Genomic DNA, 18,368 nt, shown 5'->3' on the forward strand with positions numbered 1-18,368 from the left:
TGCCTTCATGTCCACTAATACATTGACTGGTATATAATATTTTTTTTTTTGAAGTTTAGGTGATATGATAATGTATAAAGTTGTACGATTTATATGTTTTTGTATTAAAATATCACTGAGTGGAGAGCCGGAGGGAGGAAAAAAAAATAACAAATACCTCTGAAAAATGTTCAACAAAATTCCTTCTGTTGACACACAGAACATGGCGATGGTGGTGGTTATGGTCTTGTGGTAAGTTTTGGGTTTAGGTGCCATTTTTAACATGATGATTGCGATGCTGACGAGACATCAAAAAAGTGGAACCCTTTCTTCTGGATAAATGAATTCAGCTTTGTGAAGATGTCTGAGTCAAAGCCAAAGACAATGTTGGTGCCGATTTCCACATAAACGGGTTCTGCTGAATGCATGATATACAGGCTGGAGTCACAGTAACTCTGGTCTACTAATGCGGCAGTTAATGTAAGATCAGCATTCAGCTGGAGCCACTGGCACAGAATTCTTATGTCGTCAGGGAACGGCATCGCCATATTCTGCATGTCAACAGAGTGGCATCTTCGCCCAGACAAGTAGCCAAACTGAATGACCCGCCCAACTAATACTCTCTTTTCCCTGCCAACCGGTCTGTAAACGCACTATTCACCAATACGCAATTCCGATTCACACTGATCTCTGCATTGCTTCGTGGCGACTCACGCAGTCCTACTCGTCGGCCCTGGACCATCACCCGTTTTAATCGGTCACTACTCAGCTTCTCAGAGCTTTCCCTCAGAAGCCATAACAGCGTGGATTTTTTTATTGATGTTATGGAGCCGTCAGAAGTCTTGACAAGACAAAACCTAGAATTCTTCATGTTCGTCACAGGCTCACTAACCCAATTTTTCTCAACTTGGTGTTTCACACAGTGAGCAATCACTGGCAAATCTTCAAAGATGCCGTCACTTTCCGAGCCCGATTCAGTGTCAGTCGCGGAAGCTTTTTCCTGCTTATCGGACAGAGTATTTTCCTCTGAGTCATCGTCTGAGTCACGTGTCGTGAAGTACAGAAAGACGAACATTCGGTACTTGGTGACCGAAAGCAGAAAGTACGTCGTCGGGTATCAAGGCTTTCATTATTCGCTGGCTTTCAATACGAGCTCGCCCTAGCTCGAGCTTGATTTCATCGTCCCCGGGCAAATCGGAACTGACAGACACAACACCAATGGATCTAACTCGCTTGGCCTTGGGCAAGGACAACTGTTCATTAGAATATTAAGCTTCAAAATCCGTTATACTTTCATATCGACAAATTCGATGTAGAAGTTGGATGAACGAAAAGCTTATTACAGTACTGTAAGTGCTGGTTTGAGACCGCATCTTCCTAAAAAAATCTTCACACGGTTGGCTATTCATGTCGGAGAGTTTGAAAAGACGTTCGAGCCCAAGCTGTTTGAATCGACGAATGAGAAGCACTAGGGAATGCATATTTATCTCTAGGCAATGGTAAAGGCTCGGGTAAAGGTTTGTGGTAATAAAATTCTCGTTCAAAGCATAATGTCCACTTTTTAAGACCCAGGATCTCCAATGTCGAACGCAGTAAACAACACGACCAAGTAAAGATAACCTCTCAAGAGGAGAAAGTTTGCCGTCGTAAAAAATGCGCCGGACGCTATCCATAAGCCAAAGATAAAACTGTGTTCCTTCGCTTCCAGGAACACGCTGTTTCAGGTTTGCCGGAGGCAAGAATGAAGGAACACCTGCGACGGTCAGTTATTAGCCCCTTGGTCTCCTGTCCAATTTTTACGTTTTCTGGGCAGGAAGAATCAGAGGGTCAGAAAATAGAAAAATGGGACGGAAGTGGTAGTGTGGACAGCTTATTTGGAAAAAATGCCAGAAGAAGGAAACGATTAGACACGATAAGTGATAAATAAAAATAGTTGTCTAAGATGGTTTTGAATAGAAAAATGATAAATTGTCTAACTGAGGCTCTAAATTTGTTTTCTATAGGTTTTGGCTTAGAAAAACAGATTTGATGAGGATAGCGCCGATAAATTTGTACAGATATCTTCTAAAAAAACCACCAAAGTTTTGAAAAAACCACCTAGTCTCGACGAGTATTCCTTTTCCAGATTTTTGTCTCATTTTCCACAAATTGGATAGTCTGGACGTGCAATATGGTAGCGATGTGTGGCGTTAATTCCTTGGTGTGACATTAAATTAACAATGAGGTGTTGATGCATCAACACGTTTTCTCGTAAAATTGGTTAATTGTTGGAATCTAAAATACTTGCCGTAGATCTAACCAATCAATCAGAACATTTTCACAAAAGTAATATTTGGACTATCGATAATCAGTTGTGATTTACAATTAGACACCACGTTTCACCGTACTTCGAATTATGCGTTTTGGTTTTTACGTCATCAATGTGCAGCCCTATGTTGTATAATCTAAAAACCGTGTTCCGGGATTTTTCGCGATTTTCTTAGAAGAAAAATCGGGATTTAATTTTTGAGCTGGTGGCAACTCTGCTTACAGGTGCAAATATAGAAAAGGTACGAAAGTTTTATTTAACCCAAGATAAATACTGTCTCTTATATGGGCAAGCACCTCCCAAGATAATTTCCTGTGATCATAAAACATCTTTTGATATTGGACAAAACTCAAGGGCCAGATTTGTACCTTACCTTAAATCGTACTTCCTAGTAACAGGGACGGACCCTGTGAACGTCAGTCATTGATGATAGGGTTGAGGGACATCTTCCCCATCCTATTGGGTTTGTCATGGTGGCAAACCAATAGTCCTTGTCATAAAACTAAGCATTTCATAAAACTAAGATCTTCATAAAACTAAAGCATTTTTTTTAGCTTCTGTAGGTAAACCATCAGCAACTTTTGAAAATCTTGTCCTTAAATACTAAATAACTGCCTTGAGTGCCACATCGCTAAATAGCTGCTAAATCAGTTTTTTTCTTAGAAGCCAATGCGGCACAATTTCATGCCAGTATACGTCATTCCTAAATGTTGTGTTTAAGCGGCTTCCTGCATTCTGTCTATTCTATTGCTTCTTCACAGATAGTACAGGGAGATCGTGTTGAAGTAGCGACTCGACACAGCGATTTTCAAGAATTCACTGAAACCGTTAGTCGACCGTAAGCACTGTTTCCAGGTTTACGGAATATTCGTTAGTTCTATCTAATTTCAGTCCATTCGATAGAGACACGGTAAATGAAATTTAAAGAAAATTTAATAATCTTTTTGCAATTGACGGATAATTTTACAAAAAAAAAAAAAAAAAAAAAAAAAAAACACCAGTCGGATTATTTAAGAATTTCTCTTCATAATTGTTCAGAATTTCTCTTCATAATTAAGTAAAAAGTTAAAAAGTTTAAAAAAAGTTGTCTTTGGTTTGTGAAACGGACGCAACTACATTGCAAATAACTCTTATTTCAGAGTTACTAGTATATCAATATTGTTGATAACTTTAAATATCACCTTCAACGTTGAAAATCCCCTTTATGTCCGTTTCTTTATTGCAAAAATTTCAGGGGCTGCAATCGGTAATCGGTACAAAAAATCGGTACAGTACCAACGTACATCAAAGGGTCAAAGGAAAGACAAGTCGATTTTTCTGCGCAACAACTTACTTGAGGTGTTTTGGCCGTCTTATCGACTTTGCACGAAAGATCTCCTTTTTTTGGTGCTGAAATACAAATCCTTAGAAAAGGATTTTTAAATCCTTTTCAAAAAATCCTTAGAAAAGGCAGTGCACATGTACCAATTAGAGACTTAAGTAATTTTTATAACAGTATTATTTTAGCGTTCACGCTGGCCATTCACGTGTTCTGTGACCTTTCTATTTTGTTGGTCCTTCACCAACTACCAGCCAACTTCACCATTTCACCAACTTCAGCCAACTTCACCATTTTGTTGGTCCTTCACCAACTGGAGAATGTGTCGAAGTAGTGACTCAATACAGGAGAGAGATTTGTAATTGTCGTTAGCTAAACAGAAGTCAAATTGGTAAATTTAACCACCTAAAACCAAGTTTAAATTTTAAACTTACTTAATAAAATATGAAAAAAAGATCCCCCAGGGCCATTGCTGGCTCTGGACCCTGTACGTAAATTGTGGTTCAATCCCGCTTTCTTGACCTATAATGAGAGGAAGGTTGTGATGGCTAGGGTACATTCTATGGATGAAGGATGACAGATTGTCTAAAATTGTCCATTTCGGCTAACCGGCTAAGGCTAAACAGAAAGCAGGCCGTCCACGGTTGGGGTGGGAGGGTGTCGTAAAGAAAGATTTAAGGGAAATGGAAACTTCCTGGGAGAGGGAGGCTTTGATTAGATTGGGATGGAGGAGGAGCATACGTAGCTGCGTTGGCGTCAGGTGGCTTGTTGCTGCGGTGAGTTGTTAGCAGTTGTAATAGTGGAGCCATTGCTGACACATAGGGTGTCGAATGGACGTTTAATTTTTAAAGTTGAAATTAGTAACCTGTCGACTAACCTTGCCATGGCGGGGATCTATCTTTGGCCTCGCATTGCCAAGTAGAGCAACAATCCATAATGCTACTACAGGGCAACTTACCTATGAATAAATTTAATCAAAACCTAGTTAAAGCAGATGCCAGTAATCAAATTCAAAATACCGTGTGACTAGATCTGGGCGATAATTCATTTAGATACCAAAGTATCAACACCTTCATGTGTCTCGTTGAAATTATCGATATGCTCAAAAACTTTCGATGCCCATATATCGTGTGCATCTAGTTTCCAGACATCTACTAGGAAAATAAGGTACATTGCAGTTTTAAACTTATCAGTGTTAACCCGACTAAACTTATCAGTGTTACAAATACACAATTTCTACTTTCATTCTGTCCCGCAGCATACAGGTATAAATCCTTCTAAGAAGTATCGTGTCGAATAGCCGAACAATTTTTATGAATCGCTCAATTCTACTTGTGACAGAATAATTGATAAAACCTCACCAGGATATCCTGAGAGCTGTGTATCAATCCTTTCTGTTGCACGGAACCTTATTTTAGTTACAAAACTGACAATATTTACTAAAAATGCAAAAAGGGGCGTGGGAAGGGGGCTGGCTGCCCTCCAATCCCTTTGACTCTTAAAAAGGACACTACAGCTCTCATTTCCCAGTCGAATGAGCCACTTCCAAAGTTTCTATGACAACTCCTTCAATACGAAGTGGCCTGGGAAAAAATTTAATAATGCATTTGATTTTCAGTTCACTGAGTCCTGCCTGTTGCAAGGGCCGTTATTTTAGTTGCCACTGTCGAGTGGATATGAAACTCTTCTGCTGGTACGGAACATCGAGTCCAACACACTATGTGGTGAAAAAGCAGGTTCCAGGGGCGCAGTTTGGGTTTTGAGTATGGGGGGGGGGGATATAAAGATTGCGCTGACAAAATCGTCCAGTGTGCCGACAAATGTTGACACATAAGCTAAATTAAACTAAAAACAATATCTAAATTCCAAAGTGTCGAGGCTGCCCCCCCCCCTCGCAGGTTCTACACTTTTTTTCAAAGCACATGTATTATAAAGTTAGTCTGACAGTGGTAATTCAAAAGGTTATATGTTACACTTCATATATCTTTCCAGAACAGAGGATAAACTAAACAATGGGTTTAAAATTTTTTGGCCTTTCTTAACAATCCATTGTAAGAATAAAGTGGAACTTTCAGGACTCTAAGATACAACTTCTTGGAAGTAAGAGAAAAATATTCAATACAATTTGGGAATCCTGGAAATCAAATATCTCAGGTTACATGCTGAAACTCCTATATCTCGTATAATACAAGAAAGGGCCGGGTAAATCAATGAAGTTTGTTGATATGAAGGGAATGGCTACGAGTATTAATCTCAGAAAACGTCACATAATGCTTTCTGAATAACCACATCCAAAAATACAGACCAATAGAGTTCAACAGTCTTTTCTTCAAAAGGCAGTACAACAATACAGCAATAGATCCGCACACTTTTTCATTTAGCTAATTGCAAACTAGATTGGAATCCTCTAAAATCATCTATGTATTTTCGCTTCCCTTCGCCCACGAGTAAAGCCAATTCATAGTCAGAAACTGAAAAAGAAAAAGAAGTTGCATCAATCATTTATTCATATTGGATCAAGTTCAATTGACAAATGTTTGACGATTGAAAATTAAAATCATAGATAGACAAAGTATTTATCATAGTAGATAAATCATATTAAATAAAGTATTTGTGGCTACTTTAAAACCTTAGGACATTACAGATACAAAGTTAGGCTATTTCAAGCGATCTCCATGAGCCTTTCTTCTAATCCAAAGATTAATGAATATATGATCTGGTGGTACTGTAATGGTAAATATTCCTGATATTTACCAACTAAATACGTTTTTAACGTTTTTAACGCGAAACTAAATACGTTTTTAACAAGGCATCACTGGTTCCTTTTATATGATTAAATAAAAAAAACAAGTTTTTTTTACTGAAAGTAAGGAACGACGTTAAAACTTAAAACGAACAGATATTCCGTATATGAAAGGGGCTGTCCCCTCCTCAACGCCTCGCTAAAGTTTTTTATTGCTTAAAAAAATAAGAGTTGTGAGGAAGTCAAACTTTAGCGTAAAGGGCGAGGCGTTGAGGAGGGGACAGCCCCTTTCATATACGGAATAATTTCTGTTCGTTTTAACTTCGTTCCTTACTTTGTTAAAAAAACTTGTTTTTTTTATTTAATTTTTGAACGTTTTTGAATTAATGCAGGTTTTGATTCTGGCTCACCGTACATGAATAATTAAAACAAAATTTGCATATTAATTTTACTTTTATTTGGTTAAATGGCTTTCTCGAAACTTGCTTAATTTTATTTACGAAGGTTTATATTAGTAGTAAATATACGTAACTTACGAATTAACTTACGTAACAAATTTATATATTCATATATTTCAATACGTATATTAGGGGGCTCGCCTACTAGTCAATACCTCACTCTTTAAGCTAAAGTTCAAATTTTGTTCCAATTCTTTAGAAATGACCCCTTAATCACAAAGGCCGCTATCTAGAATAAATAGCTCTTTTAAAAGTACTAAAAAATAATAGGCTTAAAGAGTGAGGTAGCCTACTGACTAGGGGGTGAACCCAATCATACACGTGATATTTTCTGTTCTTTTTAAGTTTTGATGTTATTTCTTATTTTCAGTTGGAAAACTTGTTTTTTTATATTTAATTTCTGGTCTTTTTTTAAAATAATGCTGGGAGATCCGGCGCCCCCTTCATAGCAATGTCCCTTCCCCCATGAAAACTTCCTCCATGGAAAGATCCTCCCACATAACCTCCAACCCACTCACCCCCCTTATACCAGAAAAAATCCCCCCTGAAAACGTCTGTATACTTCCTAATAATCAATACTATATGTTAACATTGGGCAAAGTTCATAGCTTTCAGCCCTCCCCCCGGGGACTTCGGGGGATTAAGTCATCCTAAAGGACATATTTATCATATTTACAACCGTGCTGAACAAAATGGCTATCTCAAAATTTTGATCAGGTGACTTTGGGAAAAAAATGAGCCTGGGAGGGGGCCTAGTTGCCCTCCGTTTTTTGGTCACTTAAAAAGGGCACTAGAACTTTTAATGTCCGTTCCAATGAGCCCTCTCGCAGTATTCTATAAGCACCGGATCGGTTCGTACACCCCTGGAAAAAAAAAACAAAAAAACAAATAAACACGTATCTATGACACTTCTTATTGCAAAAAATAGAAAATTTTACATTTTTGTAGACGGGTACTTGTACCAGAGGCAGTATGGTTCCATGGAACATGAAATACGAGGGCGTGAGTTTCATTAATGTTCCATAACTTTTAGGAGGTCTTTCCCCTTTTTTTCGAAAATCAGCCAAATTTTCTCAGGCGCGTAACTTTTGATGGGTAGGACTAAACTTGGTGAAAGTCATATATTTGAAATCAGCATTGAAATCTAGTTCTTTTGATGTATCTATTGGTATCAAAAACCCGTTTTCTAGAGTTTCGGTTACCATTGAGCCGGGTCGCTCCTTACTTACAGTTCGTTACCACGAACTGTTTGATGAAAGGCAACACTGATAACCAACATTTATCTACTTTTAATAAAAACGTTTATATCCAAACCTTCTTTTCTTTGATGTTTTCCAGATGCATTCTCCAAGGATTGTTCCGGGTATCCGTCCGACTGACCCTAATTCAAACACTATACTGTACGACAAATGTTTGATCGTTTTCTGGGGCTATAATGAGATAAAGGTTGATATCGGCAGGACGTGTTCTACGGATGAAGGATGACAGATTGCCAAAGTTTGTCCTTGTCGGCCAACCATCTAGGACCAAATGAAGAGCAGGTCGTCCTCGAATAGGGTAGGAAGAGGCCGTAAGGAAGGATTTAAGGGAAAGTGGAACTTCTTAGGGGGGACGCTTTAAATAGAATAGGATGGAGGAGGAGCGTGCGTAGGAAATATCGCTCATTCCTAGGAGACACCATGTCAAGTTCTTTGGTCACACTTTGCGTTCTCCTGAAGTCATGGTATATTGAGAAATGCTTAACTGTGAAACCATACTCTAAACATATCCGATAATCTAGTTCCTTTCAGCTGGAGAGATCCTTTCTAAAAACGGAAAAATATTATTTCTATAAGATTTGGTAAGCTTTCAACTATAACATTATTTTTCACTTATAATGCAATAGAGTATTTTTGAACGAAGTGCCGTTTTTTTTACCTACCCTAAAGCCAAAAATACTGACAATGTGCTTTTTTTCCCACCAAATAGAAAGACTCCTTATATAATCTTCGACCATTTTTTGGAAAATGGAACCACCAACTGAAATAAAAAAAATTTCCAAAAATTGTTCCAAAAAAGGATACCAAGTTTATTTTTTTTAGTACATACCGTAGTACACTAAACCATAGAACATGAACTTAAAATAACGGTACTTAAAGTGGCTTTCACACTACGTGCGCAATTTTCTATACTAATCGGTTAAGCTACTTACGTAAAGCACAGCCTTTCACATTTAAACAAGTCCTTTCAAACTACGCTGACATAAAAATGCAAAAAAAATATCACAATCATTGTCTAAAAACATCGCAATCAACACATGCAATCTATTCAAAAATCAAAAATGTGAAATGGAGATTCAAGCTCTGGTGATGATATTTGAATATTATAGATGGTTTGTGTTAGAAAGACGGCATGAAAAGCTGTCTAGAAAAAGTTTACTAATTTATTTTCAAAATATATTGATCGCTCATCCGGAAATTCGATTTTGTTGCTGCTATGTTAACTTTTCCATATCGTAACATGAACTTCCTCAACTTAAATTCCATGTCGGGTTCGAGTTTACTTGACACTGTCTACAATACGAACCAAATTTGCTCCGTCATATCCAGGGTTGCCACCCAGTGAGGAAAAAACTTATTTTTTTGGTTGATTTAGTGATTTTTCTTCAGTACTCTAGTGATTTATGTACTGATTTAGTGATTTTTTTTGTTAAAGCAATAAAAAACCACTAGAGATAGTGATAAATAGCTAGGAGTGACAACCCTGTTCATATCACACAACGTAACGCAAAGTCATAAGTTGTGCTTAAGCGAAAGATTTTACGGTGTAGTTTGGCAACCTCGTAATTTTTCACTACGGAACCCTGAAATGAAAATCATTTGTCGAATGTTCGTCGAGTTTCGCGTTCCCCTTTTTACCGACCCCATGTTACTAGGATAAAATTTACCTAGGAAATGCAACAGTCCTACTTCTCTGCGACCATTCTAAATATCAATTAATTAATTAACTAATTGATTATTAATTAATTAAAAATAGCATGGCGACTATTAATATTGCTTTTATCCTATAGTCCATTCGGGGTTTTGAATAGTACATTTTCATAGCCGAAATTTGTATTTTTATCGTATCAAGGTAAATTTGGCATAAATATTTCTTTCTAGTATAGGTCACAGACAAACACCAGAAATATGAGAACTGAATACCCCCAAGGCTGTATTTTCTTATTGTATTTCTATTATTTATTTAAAAATGAAAATGAAAAGTCTTGTCTAATATTAATTGCCTTTTCTGTGTATAATGAAAATGATGTAAAGACAAGATCTTTCATTTGGAGTATTTTGGAATTTTAGATATTTGGGAGTTTCTTTCTGGAGGAAAAGAATTTATAGTATATGGAGGGATCGCGGTGGAATTGAAACTGATTTTTTTTTTTTTTTTTTTTGTTGTTGTCAGTGTATTTCCACCGTGGAAGAGATACTCCATAATGGAAGGACACCCTGAAAAAATACGGCTGGACAGGTTTTTAATATTGGTTATTAGTTGTAGAATATTTCAAAACCTTTCTACTTTAGTTATTAAGTGATCAGACTTTAGGAATAACTGGTAAGGTACGGTAGTACCTTACCAATTATTTCTTTTTTAAGTAGAAGTGGTTCATAAATAAAGCAAACAGTTTTGGATTTTAAAGATGTTGGTACCACTGAGAGGAGAGGTGGCGGGATTAGAAAAGGCTGTGTTTCCCAATACGGTAGACAGGAACCTAACCGAGCAAGAGGGTCATATTCATAGTTTTTTCACAATAAATGTATTGAGGAAAAGCAGTTAAATACTTTCAGATTTCCTTTAATTAAAACAAAAGAGGAAAATTAAAAAAACAAAAGAGGCAAGGAAAATTTCCTAAAATTTTCCTGTTTTATTTTTGAAGAAGTGTTTTGTTTTAATTAAAGAAAATTTGAAAGTATTTAACTGCTTTTCCTCAATACATTTATTGTATCGAAAAAACTATGAGTATGACCCTCATGCTCGGTTAGGTTCCTGCCTAGCGTATTGGGAAACACAGCCTTTTTTAATCCCGCCTCCTCTCCTCTCAGTGGTACCAACATCTTTAAAATCCAAAACTGTTTGCTTTATTTATGAACCAATTCCACTTAAAAAACACATCTGATAAGATCTTGTACACCTTAAAAAACGATATCTGCAACCTAGCAAAGAGCGAACCACGGCCCATAAAAACCAAAGTTTAAAAATGCGAGTTAGAAAAAAAATTGTTAGTGAGAAAAAATTACCATTTGTAGGTGATTCAAGAAAGACAACTATTATTTCTATTATTAATTATTAGTAAAATAAAATTGCAAAAAAACGTGTCAAAATTACCATTTGTAGGTGATCCAAGAATGACAACTATTATTTCTATTATTAATTATTAGCAAAAATATATTTGGAAAAAAACTTATAGGAATTCCGAAGAAGAGCCTGAAACCCCTCGAAAATGGCGACGGATTGAAAAGAAAAAGAGACTGTTGGGATCGCCAGGGCCGAAAACCCTGCGGAAGAGAATTGCTTTTTTTTACATCAGAAGCATTGGTGTCTCCCCCTTTTTTTTCCTTTTCTTTCAGTGGTGATTGTATCAAACCAGTCGGTGTAGAATGTTGGGGGATCAAATTGCTTTTTTGGGGGATTTTTTTTTTTGGGGGGGGGGATTTTTTTGGACTTTTTTGGGGGATTTTTTTTATTTTTTTTTAGGGGGGGGGATGATTGCTGGCACAAAACGACATAAAATGCCACTTTGCTAGGGCATGACATATTTTGTTATGAAAAAAAGGACTAGATATGGCAATCTCCTTTCAAATGACCTTCTCCCAACGTTCTACAACCATTGGTTTGATATGACCGACCCTACGGAAAGAGAAAGAATCAGTACTCAGCATATCAACATTTCCATTGTTGTTCAAGTTAGGAAGAGGGGATAAAATTCTCTGACTTGGTGTTTTCAATTATAGTGATTCCTATAGTACGCTTATCATTTTGATTAAATGCTATTTTCGAGGGGTTTCAAGTTCTTTTTCGACATTCTCGTAAATTTATTTACGAAATAAAGTTTTACTATTAAGATGAATGAAGATGAGAGTTGGCATTCTTCAATCAGCTTCAAATGCCATTTCTATTAACTATACACTTTTTCTAACATTTGATTTCCATGGGCCGCGGTACGCTATTTACTAAGTTGCAGCTGTCACTGCAATTGTGGCTTCGTCAGCGGAATCGAATTTCAATCCCTGCAACGGGTGCTTCTGAAGCTGAGATCGAACTCCGAGTCCCTGTTGCTAAGCAGTGATCAAATCCGCTTCACTGCCACAGGTCGTAAGATGCTCTTCAATGTCGTATTTATGGACATTCTTAGGGGAAAAGGTACACTTCGAGAAACTAGGTAGCAGGACGGACTTTTGCCTCTCTTTTCTCGCTGGGGCCTTCGTAGATGTAACTATAGTTTATGATTCCCGTTATTTGTCGACCTACGTCGAAATAAACTTAGTCAGTTTCAAATTCCTTACAGTGTTGGCAGATCAAAAATAACAGTTATTAGGCGTTCTCGGCAAATATGTTCTGTCATTAAGAAGCCTCATTCTAAAAGTTAACCGAAAACCAAAAATTAGATCCTTACGAAAAAAAATTAACCTAAAACTTTAAAGGAAGAAGAAGAAATTTCAACTTTTACGCTGTTGACAAATAAATATAAAATAATATAATAAAGCCTAAGCAGCAAAGTTGTGCAAGATTTCAAATGATAAACAGTGCTAGGCGATAAAATACAACATTAGAAACTATTTTAAAACTGTTCAAAACAATTTTATATAAAAAAAAAATTATAATATACAGATCCCAATAGATTTCTATAGTATGGTTGCAGTAATTGCTGCAATGTAGTAGCATGTGAAGCACGGCCAATAGTAACCAAAAATATAAAAACAACTTTTACAACAAACTGTCAAGTAAAAAAAAGCATTGTCGTTTAATACTGATTCAGGAATAATAACTATTACTTCAGTTCACCAGTTAATTGCTAACAGTAAAAGCTAATTGGGATGACGAATTAATAGAAAATTTGAGAACGAGTTTGAAACCGCTCGAAAATGGCACTCAATCGAAATAAAAAGCGCACCTTTGAAATCAGTATGGTTGAAAATCTTTAATATGATATAGATTCTAAATAATAATTCTTAAAGTAATATCCATCACTTTTTCTTATCCTCGATACTAATGCTCTCTTGGTTGCAGATAGTAACATTAATTCATAGATGGCGATGGCATGAACTCACAAAAAATAAATGGTTCATTCCATATACGACACTGATAGGACGTAAAATAAAAAATTCGACGCAGGGTTTTGTCTTATCATAATTCATATCGACTGTTTTGATGGACCTTGTACTATCGAACATGGTAAAGGCTATGAGGGAGCATGAAATCAAACGGGAAGGAAAAATTCTCCTAGCCTTAGATTATTATAAACAACAGAGGTAAAATAATAAGGAATTATTTTAGGACGGTGAAATTCTAATAAATGAATATTTCGGCTCTATATCTAAAAGCTGTTATCAGCAAAGCAAATAGATAAATCTAAAATTAGACTTACAATAAAAAATGCGACAATTAAAACTAAAACCAAAATTAAAACTCTCGTAATATTAACTTGGTATAATATATATTATATATAGCTTGAAGCACTTTGAGGTAGGAGGATGCCGCTACGAAATATTTAAGGGAAGTAGGAACTTCCTGGAAGGGTGTTGAGAGGGAGGCTTTGAATAAATTGGGATGGAGGAGGAGCGTGTGTAGCTGTTTTGGCCTCAGGCGGCTTGGAGCTGTGGTGAGTTTTTAGTAGAATTACTAGTAATTCACAATAGTGCTGCTCATATTAAGGATGATGGATACACTACAGACGTAAACAGTAGAATAACCAAGGCTAAGGGTATTTTCTAAGAGTTTTCACGGATGATGATTGGCAGATTGCCAAATATTGTGCATTTTGGCTATCCTTTTGGTGCTGATCAAAAATCAGGACTTCCCAAATCGAGTGGGAAGTGGTCATAAGAAGGATTTAAAGTAGTGGTTCCAAAACTATTTTGGGGCTCTTCCCCACCAAGGCACTTCTAAAATCCAATTACCCCCCCCCCCCTGATAAATACATCTCTTTTATTCAAAATCTTACCCGAGGGAAGCTTAAAAGGCCATTAGCCTGGTATTGTTATTCGAGCCGTCCTCTAGACATGTTTTATACCTTTTATGCATTTTATACAACACCTTTTATACATTGTATGACGTCATTGCAAAATTATTATGTATCTTTTTTGCTCTTTGAGTGCATATGAATGTGACGTCATTTATATATATTTTTTTTTTTACATAAAAAGGATCTAAAGTCTTGTCAGCCAAAGGATGCACGTCCTGCCCCTGACCCACTAAAATATTGTCATGCATCACCGGCGAGGACTGCACCCCAAGTTAGAATCACTGATTTAAAGGAAAACGGAGCACTGTGGAAGAAGGGTTAAAAAGTGAAGCTTTGGTTAGAAAAGGGTGGAGGAGGAGCGTGCGCAGTAGTGCTCACCGTAGGCGGCTTGGTGCATCATTAAGTCGTAAGTAGTTGCAGCAGAAGCAGCACCTCTTATTAGCATTCCATAAGCCTTGGGTGCATAGTTTCAGGACAAACTTCAAAAAGTAGTGACATAAAAGCAGATGTTTAAGGATGACTATATTACCTTTTTTCAATTCACTTTCATCTTTTGATTGTCTTCCCAGTACTTCAAAAGATATCTTTCTGAATTTGTCGTTATCGCAAAAACAGAACAGTTTCTGGTACAAGTCTTTTATTTCATCCAGCGTTATATTCCTCAGAAATTCTACCTAAGAAATAAAAAAATGAAAATAATAAAACACACAGATACACGAATTTAGGAAAGCCTGAATTATCGATTCCACGCCAGTTCGGCTGGATATCTGGAATGAAATAGGCTGAAATAACGTTATGGGAGGTCTTTCAACCGTTTTCTTTTCTTTCTCTGTTTAATCCCTCCTCCTCTCTTCCTAGTAATACCCCAGTAATACCCTAGTTACACCCCAAAACTAATATTGTTAATTATGTATCACGTACACTTAAAAATAAATACATTTACAAAACTTTAACCCACTAAAAGCTCTTTATATTAAGTGAGCAGCTTAGCGCAGCGGATGTGCGTTGGGAATTTGCCCTGGAGAAGGATGGATAGAAATATCATCGAACCTCGCTGGGCCTTGGGTCTAGTGTTCTTTGGTTAGGTTTCGATCCACTGACCTCTGAAGCTGCTCTGAAGATTGTTATTAAGATTTTGGATTGCTCTTTATATTAAGTCAGTAAATGACTGACGGATATAGTTTTCGGGCCAATTTACGCACAAAAATATAATATCAGCACAATACAAAGCATAAATACAACATCAACAATAAAACAAGTGACTGTGTCCAGTCACTGTACATGATGTCACCAGTAACTATACACGATGGTATTCTATTGAAGTTCATTCAAGGTAGAACCATAATGCACGTTTTTTCATAAGTAGCTGACAATGCCTCTTCTTGAAAAACGCCCTTCCTAGTCCCCCAAGAAACTCAAAACTAAAAAGAAACGTTCTGAAAAAATTCCCCAATGAAACAAATTCCTTTAGATTTGACACGATTAGTTTTTTTTTAATCTCGCAAGTAAACGTTAACCACAAAATCAAATTTTCAAGAATTCCAAAAAAGAGCTTAAACGTTTCTTTTTTATTTCTTCAATGCAAATGGGACACTGGAACATAAAAGAGAGCAGTTTAAGAGTTCATTTGAAACCTAATGTTAATATCTTATATGTGCTTGGTATAAATTGGTCTTGGCAGGGCCAAGTAAAATGCCATATGTTGCCAAAAATAAGTCATTTTCACTCTTGTATAAATAGAGTCCAACGCCAAGCAACTAACAAGAAAAAACGGGAAAACACAAGAATAGTATAACAACACAAGGAAGGAGAAATGACAAAAAGAGGAGATACCCTAAAGTGATTGGAAGTCCTTTTAGAAGAATTAAAGCTAACCATGGTGCCCATGGGACGATTCATATGTGTCCGCCACTATTCAACCCAGACAGGATTTTTCCATAAACTTTAACTAAAAACTTTCATTGCTTTTATTTATTTGCTAGAGTTTTTTTTTAGTGATCAGATTTATTAAATACGTTCTTATGTTTGCGACATTGTATTTATAAGGTGTTTCTTGGCTGACAGTTCTTGTCGCAGCCTATCTATCGACGAGCCAGACTGCACTCCTCAGATTGCACTGCAGTCCTTACACTATCCTGGAGCCAAGTAGTTTTCGTTATGAATGCTGCCCGACCAGATCACGACAGTAGCTAGGAGACATCTTCATCTTCGTCGAACTAACGAAACACGAATTAGTTTTGATACTGCTCCTGAAAATTTTTAACGGGCTAAAAGCGAAATGGGTATTCTATTATATTAATTAATTAAATATTCTTTAAATTATTAATTAATTAATTAAAAATTAATTAAAAATTAATTAATTAATTAAAAATTAATTAATTAAAAATTAATTAAAAATTAATTAATTAAATAATTAATTAATTAAATATAAATAAATTAATTAATTAATAAAATATTCTATTATATTAATAAGCGATTATCTCTTATGATTGTGGGTTCGTTATAGTCCTTGTTATAATACATTTATGCATATAATGTAGATCAGACGTATAGTATAGCATCGATATGTAGTTCAATTACTATTTATTTTTATATCTTCAGGCCGGAAATGAGTGGACCGAGTAAAAGCCAACAAAACTACAATTTTAACACTGACTGGTATTATCATATTGTTTTTGTTAATATATTGTTAATATATATATTTTTAATATATATTTATATATTATAATATATACATTTTAATGTAATTCGTAAACATATAAATTTCAAATCATATTGTTTCGTTAATTTAAAAAATAAATGAGTTTGTTATGTGGTATTGCAGTGCCGAAAAAACAAAACGTTAAATGTCACTTTCAGATAATTCACGGCACTTTTGATATGAATTATCCACTCAAATTTGAAGTAAGAAGAAAAAAATATGTCAACTAAAATCAAGCCTAACTTGTAAAACAGGATGTTTTCACTAGACATATGGAAAATTCTAAAAAAGCCACCATTGCTTCTTTCAAAATCTCTTACATGCTTGCAAAAAAGTAGACACCTTTCATTGATGGTGGGTTGTTTAAAAATCATTTTTACTGATGCCGATTGTTTTTTTGATGGATTTTCTAACAAACGTGAGATTGTCTCAGCAATACAAGACTTACAGTTGTCAAATAACACTAAAATAGGAAGAATACCTGGAATTTCAAAAGACATACAAACTCATATAAAGGCTGACTTAGAAATATTTGACTGGTTTTTGTTACAATTTGACAAGCCGACAGATATATCAGACACCGCACCTTTAGCAGCCATGGTGAGGAAGGTATTTAGTAACTTCACAGTAAAAGAGGATATGTTGTAAATATTACTGACGAAACGACAGACAAGGGTCGAGAAAGTTCATAATACATTCAGAACATATGCCAAGTCTGTCTGCAATAACCACCGATGAGAAACCAGCAATGGTAAGTAAAACAAAGGACTTATGATGAATCATTTTCAAACTTTATGTCTTGCCATTGTATTATCCACCAAGAAGCTGTGATGTAAAATATTGCCATTTGAAAACGTTATGAAAATGGTTACAAAAATAATAAATTTTATGCGAGCAGCTCGTTTGCAACACCGACTTTTCAAGGCCTTGTCAGTAAAGCAACGCTTCTTACGAGATTTGTGAGTTTGATTCTTTAGTTTGATTTTTGAATTCTTTAAATTTGGAGTTCAAGGCAAATACAAAAACAAAGCTGCAATGATGAGCTCTGTAAAGTCATTTAAAGCTAAATTGGATTTGTTGATATAGCATATGCATACTAATTCTCTTGTGCATTTTCAACATATGAAGAGAATTTGAGGTAACAATGAATTAAAGAGGTATAATATTAGAATAACAAAATTATTGGTAAGTGTCTGTAATTGCAGAGAAGACCCCTCTATAAGGAACCCGTTTTTTGAATATACTTGTGAATACACCAAAGGTCTAAAACAGACTGACAACCTTGGAAAGCCCAAATGTCGAGCATCTAACTCCGAATCTGGTGTCACAGGTTCAATTCCACGTTGGGCTGTTTTTTCCACTTGGAATAAAAATAAAAATATTGTCAAAAAGTGTTTTATTGTCAAATAGTGTTTAATTTTGAATAAAAGTTGTATTTACAGAACAAATAATGTCGTATAATTAGAAGGGGATCTGTTAATTTCTCACTTAAAATTGCGTTTCACAAAATAAACCAAATTTTTTAAAGTTTGAAAAAGCTTTTCAAAGAAGCCCAACACAGCTCACGCAGAGATAATTCTTATGAAATGCAACTCTTAAGACTTTAAGCATCTTTGAGTATTGAAAAAAAAACAATTTGATGAGATATTTT

The 18,368-nt window shown here is 35.8% G+C and overlaps 1 protein-coding gene across 1 annotated transcript in view; it reads right to left on the reverse strand.

Annotated features, from left to right (window-relative positions):
- Window positions 1-5,913: 5,913 nt before the first annotated feature.
- LOC148947238 (nardilysin-like) overlaps window positions 5,914-18,368 on the reverse strand; it is a 154,293-nt gene continuing 141,838 nt past the window's right edge. The window contains exons 18-19 of the mRNA XM_089096942.1: window positions 14,546-14,690; window positions 5,914-6,076 (exon numbers count right to left, since the gene is read on the reverse strand). Of these exons, the coding sequence (XP_088953068.1) occupies window positions 5,979-6,076; window positions 14,546-14,690 (243 nt within the window). The 3' untranslated portion in view covers window positions 5,914-5,978. The remainder of the gene's footprint in view (window positions 6,077-14,545; window positions 14,691-18,368) is intronic.

The sequence above is a fragment of the Artemia sp. Qi Xiang Cuo genome, chromosome 11 (genome assembly GCF_049724085.1).
Source record: "Artemia sp. Qi Xiang Cuo chromosome 11, ASM4972408v1, whole genome shotgun sequence".
Taxonomy (NCBI): domain Eukaryota; kingdom Metazoa; phylum Arthropoda; class Branchiopoda; order Anostraca; family Artemiidae; genus Artemia; species Artemia sp. Qi Xiang Cuo.